Source organism: Lepus europaeus, chromosome 7 (assembly GCF_033115175.1).
Source record: "Lepus europaeus isolate LE1 chromosome 7, mLepTim1.pri, whole genome shotgun sequence".
Taxonomy (NCBI): domain Eukaryota; kingdom Metazoa; phylum Chordata; class Mammalia; order Lagomorpha; family Leporidae; genus Lepus; species Lepus europaeus.
Genome location: NC_084833.1, coordinates 59,976,594 through 59,987,649, shown reverse-complemented (window position 1 = coordinate 59,987,649; position 11,056 = coordinate 59,976,594). Strand labels below are relative to the sequence as shown.

The 11,056-nt window shown below is 34.8% G+C and overlaps 1 protein-coding gene across 1 annotated transcript; it reads right to left on the bottom strand.

Annotated features, from left to right (window-relative positions):
- Positions 1–296: 296 nt before the first annotated feature.
- LOC133763799 (olfactory receptor 51B4) lies at positions 297–1,229 on the bottom strand. The gene has a single exon (XM_062197538.1). The coding sequence runs from the start codon at positions 1,227–1,229 to the stop codon at positions 297–299; it is 933 nt and encodes a 310-aa protein (XP_062053522.1).
- Positions 1,230–11,056: the final 9,827 nt, after the last annotated feature.

Here is an 11,056-nt window from a genome sequence, read left to right as displayed (position 1 = left end):
ACTGCTAATCTTTAATCTTTAATCTCTTTGCTTTTGGCATTCCTTTGTTTTTTTCTCCAAGATCACTGGCATCCTCATTTATTAGAATATATGTATAATTAATATTATAATGTACATAACAAGCACAAATATAGAAGATAGCTATGTAATTTCATGCTTATTAGATTTCTTTGTTATATTAAAATGTAATCCAAATATGAAAAAGGAAACTCAGTATAAAATGAAATTTCTTCCCAATAATGGGGAAATCCTCCCAAATTATGAAAATTTAAGATTTTATAATAATATTTCAAGTTCTATTTTTTCCCAGAAAATAAGCGAATGATGCTTTTTTGAATCTGTTTCGTCTTAACGCTGTATATAATGGGGTTCATGAATGGAGGAAAGAGAAAGTAGACATAGCTCATGGTAATGTGGACCACATGTGGCGCATGTTTCCCAAACCTATGGATGAAGGTCAGGCCAATCACAGTGATGTAAAATACCAGGACACAGCTAATATGGGAGACACATGTGTTGAGAGCCTTTGCTCGCTCCTCTCCAGAGGCAATGCCCATAACTGTCTTAAGGATCAGGATATAAGAAAAGACGATGATCAGAACATCTAGGAAGAAAGTCAAAGCAACCAGAACCACTGGGTATATGTGATTAAACGTTATATCAGCACAGGCGAGTTTCATGACATCCTGGTGGAGGCAAAAAGCATGGGAAAGAACATGAGAACGACAATATGGGAACCAATAGAGAGGTAGAATTGGGGGCACAAGGGACAGAAAGCCCCTCATCAGTACCCATAATCCTATCTTCATCACTCGAGAGTTGGTAAGAATTGAGTTGTACCTAAGAGGGGCACGGATGGCAATAAAACGGTCATAGGCCATGGCAAGCAAAACACCTGATTCTACAATAGACAGTGTGTGAATGAAGTAGGACTGAGTGAAACAGGCACTCTGGGGAATCTCCCTGTGGTCTAGCAGTAGAACACCCAGGACTGTGGGCATTGTTGTTAGTGTCATTCCCAGATCTGTACCTGCCAGCACGGCAAGGAAGTAGTACATGGGCTCATGAAGACCGTGATCACTCCAAATGAGGAGGAGAATTGTACCATTTCCAAAAAGGATGGAGAAGTAGATAACAAAGAAGGGAATAGAGATCCAGTGGTGTATTGCCTCTGAGCCCAGGAAGCCAGTCAGTAAGAAGGGAGCAGCACTGTAGTTGGACCACATCATAGATTTTGCAGGTGCAGGAGAGCTTTTTCAGAGGTTTCATTCTCTAAATATGAAGTATTCCATTTTCTCTCTCACCATCTTCTTGTGACTCATCATCAGGTTGTTTTTAAGCTCTAAACTTATAAATGTTTGTGTATTGTCTCAGACTTAATCATAAACCTGCATTCACAAACCCTTTACCTAGAATAACAAATAATAGTAAAAGTAATAATGAAATCATGAAAATAACCACAATAATATACTGTGAAGCATGCAATTTTCATTTTTTCTATTATACAGAGAGAAGTTTTCCATGTCTTTCATCTGCTGGTCCACTTCTCAAATGGCCACAACAGCGAGAGCTCAGCCAGACTAAAGCCAGAAGTGATGAGCCAGGAGCTTCATCCGGATCTCCCATATGGGAGTCGCAAGCACCTGGATCATCTTCTGCCGCTTTCCCAGGCATGTTATCTTCTGTATATAAAGAGAATTGAAAATGAATCTTGATGTGAATGGAAGGGGAGAGGGAGCGAGAAAGGGGAGGGTTGCGGGTGGGAGGGAAGTTATGGGAGGGGGGAAGCCATTGTAATCCATAAGCTGTACATTGGAAATTTATATTCATTAAATAAAAGTTTAATAAAAAAAAAAGAGGGAGCTGGATTGATAGTGGAGCAGCCGGATCACAAACCAGTGCCCACATGGGATGGCAGTGCCTTAGGTAAAGGCTTAACCTGCTACCCCATGATGCCGGTCCCTAGCCTTGACTCTTGGTTTCAAATAGCACCCTTTGAATTCTTTTCATTTTCTTTACTCTTTTCTTCCTCTTCATGCTATTTCTCACATAGGCCCTTGTTATATTTCTGCCCAATTGGATCAGTTCAGATTTCTTTCTCTTTTTTTAAAGATTTATTTATTTATTTGAAAGGCAGAGTTACAGAGAGGCAGAGGCAGAGAAAGACTGAGAAGTCTTCCATCCGCTGTGTCACTCTCCAAATGACCACAATGGCCGGACCTGGGCCAATCTGAAGCCAGGAGCCAGGAGCTTCACCCAGATCTCCCATATGGGTCCAAAAACCCAAAAACTTGGGCCATCCTCTGCTGCTTTCCCAGGCCATAGCAGAGAGCTGGATCAGAAATGGAGCAGCAGGGACTCGAACCGGCTTTATCTGCTACATCATAGCGCTGACCTCAAAATTTTCTTTTGAGTTTAATGAGATAATTGCTTCAGGGACTAATCACTGATTAAAATGCTCACTCATTAGAAATTTGTCTGCTATCAAGGAAATGTTTGAGAAATAAAGTTACCAATATCACTATCTCGAGTGCATTTTGAATAAGGAGAAACTTTATGGGAGCATTTAGAGTAATCTTCTTAAATATAATTTTTATTGTAAACAGCACTACTGACACCTCTGGGGAGGAATTCAGGATGAGATGATAACGATCTTTTTGCAAATTTCATTTCATGAAAACATATAAAATAAAAATAAATGCATGTTTGAGAATTTTGGTACTTGATAACACTTCTAATGATAAGCGATGGATAGTGTGGGGAGATAGTGAACAAATCATGTACGGGAATGACAGTCACTTCAGAAGACACTGTCAATGACAAAAAGGTCAGTCTGGGGACACTGCATCTGATGTAGCAAATACTCTGTCAATGTGGGTCTCGAAAAAACTGCCAACTGCCTTGATCCACTGAATTATGAACTACTGAGTGTTCACCTTGGCAATATGTAAATTTATCACCACAGCCCATAATTCCAGCCTGTCCATCCCTTTAACTTTCCAGTATTGTCTTTTTAAATAAAATATGTGGAAGAAGAGATAGAGGATGACTAAATACTAATGTTTGTTGGACACAATAAAGGCAAGCCACCTATTGTACCTACTCTCATCCAGAAAGTGGACCAAAGGGAGAAAGCAGGAGATCCAAATATATTTAAGTTAATGGTGCTTTTAAAACCTAAATTATGAGTTTTGGACTTTGGGCTGATCAAAGCAGAGGCACCAAAGCCATGTGGTAATTCCTCTGGGAATAATTGTCACAATTTGTTATATATATCTACATAAGTAGAAAGCCCCCTATTCATTATTTGTAGTCCCTAGCATCAGCCGCACACACATTTAATTGTGGCAAACTTGATAGTGCCAGAAACTTTACACATTGCCAAACATCACGTGGGTAATAGCTGCCCAGTTTAAACAGTCTCCTTCTATGTAGTTTATACATTAGTCACAATCCTTACTTTGGTGGAATTTCTTACCACCATCAGACAAGCCAAAAGGCTTCATAAGGAATGCAGAAATGACTTAAAGTCCTATACCCTCACTACATTTTCAGGGTACTCTTTGGGCCAATCTTCTGAGAGCAGCTAGCCCTGAATTCTTAATTGTTTTAGTGAGTAACACATTCACCTCATCTAGAAATTCTTCTGCTTATTGTCTGACCAAAATGGGGAACTATTCCAGGAACCACTTACAAAGATAAGAATTTGAAAATGGAAGTGAAAATGAGCACATTGGACTATGTTTAAAAAAATCTTCTATTTAGTTCCAGATAATCTTCAAATGCCTGTATAATCAATATTTCCTTACTATACTCCCTCCCAAGACAGATTATTGATGAATAGGTGTTCATTTAAAAAAATTAGGAAAAAATATGTATATAATATGTAATTACACATGCACGCACATACATGGAGGAAGAAGTCATGATCTAGAGACACTGGTCTGAAATATCTCAGAATTTTAATCTTGAGATACAACAGAAGATGTGGAGACAAAAGTTGGGAATATAAGAAAAACTTTATTTTAGCATAGGAAGAAAGCAGATATCTCCAAGAAGATAGGCAAAGAATTAGGCAAGCAAGGAAGAGAATGGCAAAGGTGATCTGATTGTATACAAAAACTAGTTGGAAATAAAATTTATCAAAGTATGCGGTATTATTTTTAACAGTAAAAAATATTATAGTCATGAAGTAATATATAAATACAAAATCGTTATTGCTTTGGGCAACTAAGACTTTGATGATCTTGATAATTTCAGTAGAATTTTAGAAATAGATGTCTAATTATAAGATGAAAAGTAAATGACTAACCAGAATTTTAAAACATTATATTATTTAAAATATTCAGGTATAGAAAGTTTAATTTACCTAAGGTCGCACAACTAATGTTGCCATACATGAATTAAAACTCAGATTTTCGGACCCAAACCTCAAGCTCATGATCTTAATCAATATTTACTGAATATAAATGACAGTTTTGCTATTCAGGTTTGCCTTTTCATATGGTACGCCCTGCTCAGCTTGCTCATTCAATTTAAAAAGGGCTTTCTGCATTCTAAGCCTTCTGAGTTGGCTGCTAAGTCCAGGAGAAGCGTAACTCTTATTTTTATTATTTCTTCATTTGAATCTCTGGGCTTCCTTACCTGCGACAGTTTTTTTCCGTTGTAGTTTCTCACCATGATCTTAGAATTGGTTTGTTGTTGTATCTTCAAAATATATTGAGAATTCTGATGAATGGTATATTTATTAAGGAAACAACTCCCAAGAGATTTTTCTAGCTCATTTCCACACAGGCTATTTGGGAAAAATAGCCCTCCTTTCTTCCTGCTGGGAAAGATCTGGGCTATTTAACACTGTACCCTTTCTCTGAAGGGAGGAGAGAACTTCCACTTTGACTACGACCCTGCCAGAATAAGATCGAAGTTGGCGAACCCTAAAGGCTTCCATAGCCTTGGCAACTCATGACTAGAGCCTAGGGAGATTACTGACGCCATAAACAGAGTGTCAAATTGTTAAGTCAACAACAGGAGTCACTGTGTACTTACATCTCATGTGGGATCTGTCCTTAATGTGTTGTCTAATGTGAAGTGATGCTATAACTAGTACTGAAACAGTATTTTTACACTTTGTGTTTCTGTGTGGGTGCAAACTGATGAAATCTGTACTTAGTATATACTGAATTGATCTTCTGTATATAAAGATAATTGAAAATGAAAAAAAAAACTCTGGTGTTAAATTGGAAATTGCATAGAAAATTAATTAATTTTTAAAAAATATCATGTAGGATCTCTGTCCTTAATGTGCTGTACACTGTTATTTAATGCTATAACTAGTACTCCAACAGTATTTTTCACTTTGTGTTGCTATGTGGGGGCAAACTGTTGAAATCTTTGCTTAATATATACTAAACTGATCTTCTGTATATAAAGAGAATTGAAAATGAATCTTGATGTGAATGGAAGGGGAGAGGGAGCGGGAAAGGGGAGGGTTGTGGGTGGGAGGGAAGTAATGGGGGGGGGGAAGCCATTGTAATCCATAAGCTGTACTTTGGAAACATATTCATTAAATAAAAGTTAAAAAAATAAATTAAAAAAAAAAAAACCATGGTACCCAATATGCCCACTTCTTTTCTTGATGGAGACTGTCAGAGAATCTGTGTCTCTAGCATCACATGAGGCATGACCTATTTGAGTTACTCGCAAGTGTTCTGTGAGATATAGAGTGGGAAAATCAGTGATTTTTCCCTCCTTAGTGCTGGCATCTAAGGAACACTATGCTATAATCTCCTCTCCCAGATTTCCCCATGTTATATTCTCCAGGATCACAGTGGTTTTAGGAATAGTGATCAGAATGGCCATCCTACTCAATCTTAATTAAATTCTTGACCACTCCTAACAATTTCATCTTGATAATTGTTTTCATCAGATATCTGTTTGTCTTTTTCACTGATTGAAAATTTACAACCCTGCAAGACAATTCATATCCACTTACCTTCTAAATAAAACTCATCAGGTCTAAATAATCACATTCACATCAATAATATCACATTCATATTCAATAATCACAGCAGGTCTAAATAATCACATTCATACATCTACCTCCCCTGTAGATGTATAAAGACAACTGCATTAATACCTCTATGACTTCTTTCTAATGGCTGAACACCTGCTACTCTTTTAACTGTTTATCACATAAGGATTCCAAGCCCTGATTTACTTCCTATGATGCTGCTAATTGGACAAAATAATCTATGTGTTATATCAATTCAAGTCTGAAAATCTCCATTGTATCATATGCTGGGCTTCTATTACAGCAATCTAAGATTGCGAACAGCTATATCCAGATCCTGTGTCTCAAGGCATACTTCAGAGTTCAACATTTCATATTTTAAAAAGCAGCAAATACATTTCCTAGATTGTATTTATGAAAATTCCACAAAGTAGCAACCTGTAAACCACCACCTCTTTATACTTATGGGCTAAAGACTAAATATTTTCTCATCTGGTCATTATAATTTTAAATCATATCAGCAATAAATGCATTTTATATTTTATTTTGCAGAAACTTTTGGTTTCAGAATTATAGTTAACTAATAGATTCTAATAACTTTGTTATAAAGTCAATTCACATTGCATTCACAGGAAACAAAACTTATCAAAGATTTTAAGTGCATTGAGTTTCATTGTTTGTCACAGAGGTTCACCTGTGCTCAGAAAATATTTGTTGAGCAAATGAATGTTGACTCACATAACTGAGGAGTTGATTTTATGACCAAATTATAACCTATACATTTATGTCTAAGAAGATTAATAGTTTGAGATTCAGTCCCTTGTTTTAGCATGTCAAAACATGCTCTCTTGTTTTATATATTATTTATCATTTCTGCAACTCCAACTTTTATATCATTCATACTAAAGAGAGAAATGCAGAACACGATAGCGTCAGAAAGGGAAATTTATGTCTTTCTTTCTTCTGAGTGCTTTTGTTGATAATAAGATTTTTCAATCAACTGTTATAGAAATTATATCCTCTGTCCCTTTGGAAACATTTCTCTGGAAATGTTGTGTTAATGTCTAAATACATTAAGTCAACCATTCCTGTAATCTACCCTTATTACAAACTAGGCAGACTGATAACCCTGGAAGGGGTTCTTAGTTTCATAAAGGACTTTAACCCTATGATACAATATATAAAATAAATTTATTTTCTTCTCTATGCTTTCTCAGCTGTATCATAGTATAGGAACAGAGAGAGTCATAACTGGACTGAGTAGAGCCTCACATGGATGCAGGGTAATTAGGCCTAATGGCCCAAGGCCCAGGCTGAAAAGTTTGTAGAGGAGAGTGCCCTCTGGAAACAATGATGAAAGGAGTTATAGTAGGTCAGGTCTAAAGATGTTATTGAGGGTAGAAGAACTAACTGTGCTCCTGGTGTTGCCCCTACAGCTGGGAAATGTTTAAATATATATAGAAGTGTTGATAATATTGAGCGCTTACACTTAAGTTCACCATTAAATAATCATGTCGTCTACACATAGTACTAGCGATTATATTTCCCCATAGTCATTTTGAAAATGTTCTTCAACAAGAGCAACACCACCAAATCCTCCTTCCCACAGTCTGTATCCTCCAACTTGGAGATTATCCTGCTTATTCAATAGAGAGAGAACCTCCTGCAACTCTTCATAGAGACTCAAAGATTGTCCTATTCATAGTCCACTACGTGCCCAGATAAACACGCAGATGCTGTTAGCACACTATAATGTGAATCCCACCTTCCTCTCAGATCTAAGTTGTAGACTACTGAATAAACTACAACATGAGATTATATTCCAGGTAGCTGGAATCTTTCTCACTAAGCAGGAGGGAACCAATAGAGTTTAACGTGAAGGGCCTTAGCCAGCTCTCTCCTAGTAGATGTACCCTTGAAATGTGGCTGCCTTATATTTTTAGTTCTGAGATGAATACATTTTCTCTGTGTTTCCCCATCTGAACTGAAAATGCCCCTTTCTCTGAGAGGAATGTATAGTTTTCTCCTACAAGGGCTCATTTTGGGTGGCAGGATATTCAAATTGAGAGGAGACAGATGTATTGGTAAAATTGGGCACCAGGAGAAGAGTACATTAATAAATAATTCAAGACATTTTCTGTGTGTGAGGTATTTAAATCTTTTTAAAGAAAATAAAAAATGAAAATTATGGGTTCAAGGAGTCTCCAGACTAAAGTAGTATTTTCAAAGAAGATATAAACAAATCAATTTTAAATAATTCAGTAGACATTTCTCGAAGCAAGATATGTAAATAACCAATAAGCACATGCAAAGATGCTTAACATTATCAGTTATTAAAGAAACATAAATAAAAATCCAATTCATACCTACAAAGATGGATATAATAAAAATAACACCAAATATTAGTGAGTACATGGAGGAATTGGAACCCTCATACACTGCTGGTAGGAATGGTGCAGCACATAAAAGGACAGTATAGAGGTTTCTCAAAAAGTTGATCATAAAGTTTTCATGTGACCCAGCAATTCCAATCCTAAGAGTTGTCAAAAAGTTTGGGGAAGATATGTATTATTTAAAAATACTACAAAAAAGTGAGAGGATCCAAATCTGTAAAATCAAAGATGGATTTCAAATTTTTGCCTCAAAATAAAACTTAGCCTTTAGTTCCATTTTCCATGAACTTTTTGAAACAATCTCAAACCTAAAAGAACTGAAATTAAGGATTCAAATAGATAATTTTATGCATAATTGCACAAAAATTTTATTTTCATTTCATTATTATTTGTGAGAGCCAAAAGATGAAAACAACCAAAATGTCTATCAATAGATAAAGTGTAGAATACATATATAACAATATTATTAACCATAAAAGATTACGTTTTGATTCATACTATACCAGGTATGAACCTTGAAAACTGTCCTGAAATAAATAAACAAGACAAAAATGACTTGACAAAATAGTGTGTGAGTCCATTTATATAAAATCTCTAGAATAGCTGAATTTATAGAGACAAAAATTAGATTAGATGTTATCAGCACCTGACAGAATGAAAAAATATGGAGTTAGTGATTCATGGTTACAGAGTTGTTGTTTAGGATAATAAAAACATTTAGAAATAAATAGTGGTGGAGGTTGCACAACATTGCAAATGTAAGGAACGTCACTGAAATGTACACTTTAAATAGGCTCAAATGGCAATTTTTTAGGTATAAATAACCATATATCACAATAAAATGATAAAGTTATTCTTCATTAAATTTATTTCAATTTATTGTGTAAAGAAAAATAAATTTTGAAATAAAATTTCTGGATTGTTAGAAGATTAATCCGTCATATGCATGTGTATAAGCAAATACATTCACACACACACAAACAACTTGTAAAGATACTATAATAAAGTCTCTCAAATCTTAAAGATGATTTATTTATTTTGATTTTTAAAATTGAATAAGATTGCTTGTTCAACACATTCTTTTGAGAGACAGAATCAAAGTAGACTTTTCTGTTCCATGAGACCTTCCCTAAAAATCTGTGATTGGGCATCCATGAGGAAATGCCCCCATTTCACACTAATTTTATTAAGTCCTTATGAAAGAACTTCAGTTTCTGATATATTACTCTCATTTATTTGTAAAATAATGGTGGCTTCAGTTCTTCATCCCATATCCGTATTTGTGGTTTTGTTTGCATCATATAATTAATGTATTATCTCCTATTTGGCAGTATTTTTTGAGCCACTGATTTTGAACTGGCTTCACTTCAATGAAAGTCACACAAAAAAATTGATACTAGTTTCTCCCTGGCTGTAAGTTCATTTCTATTTTCCCGCACCCCCAGTTTTTCAACATATTTAGACTCCTGCCTGGTTTTTACTATGACTCTTCATGCTCTTCATGATGAAGAAATGACAAATGTTTGAGATGGTGGGTTTTGTAGCTACTGAATTTGATCATTATACATCGTACACATGTATCAAAATATTGCATTGTACCACAGGAATATGGACAATCATTATGTGACAATTAAAAATAATTTTAAAAGAACAAAATAAATTGAATATAAAAAACCATAATATCAGATTAAATTTCATCTACAAGATGTACATATCACACAAGTTTTTGTTTACAATTTTTTTACAATTACTTACAAGATAAAGAAAAGTCAAGAAATGAATGAATGACAAATTCATGAATTCAGGGAAATTGTACCATTGTAGTATTTCATAATTGTAATGCATTGTATCATTTGCAAACAAAACCCTGACTTGAAATATTGTACTTTTGAAAGAGTGGAGTTTCATGGCATCCAACCCTCTTGCTCTAATTTTCCTTATAATAAGAAATGCATCTGTAATTGCATATTTTTTCTTATGCAGGTTGTGGTTGATCCAGACAGGCCACTTAACTTAATCTGAAATGGAACTTTCACTTCTCATAGATACAAGATGTCTGAATTGTGCTGCATTTCCTGTTTAAAGGGGGTATTTATCTATTTATTTTATCTCAAAATTCATTAACATAATGTAACATAATACTTTCCTAAGTCTCTCAGTGAAGAGGTAGGTAGATAGAAAAAAAAATAGGTATCTCTTTAGATGCATATATGATATATCTGTATCTACTTACCCACATTCTTATTGATACAATTACTAGATAGATGTATTCACTGCAAAACTGCTCAACTTAGCTTGTAATTTTACATAAAATTAAAGTCTGTCTGTGATAAAAAAGACATCAAGTAGAAAACTGATGACTATTCTAATTATGCAATGGACTGAGAAATTTAAAGATTTCAAGATTCTATAATAATGGGTCAAGCCTTACTGTGCACAGAAAATAGGTGAATTATGCTTAGAATATATAATAAATACATATATAGGAGATAGCTATGTAATTTCATGTTCATTAGATTTCTTTATGTCATAGTTAAAATTTAATCTAACTCTGAAAAAAAGAAACTGGGTATAAAACCAAAATTTCTTCCCATTAATGGGAAAATTCTCCAAAATTATGAAAATTAAAAATTCTCTAATAATGTTTCAAGTT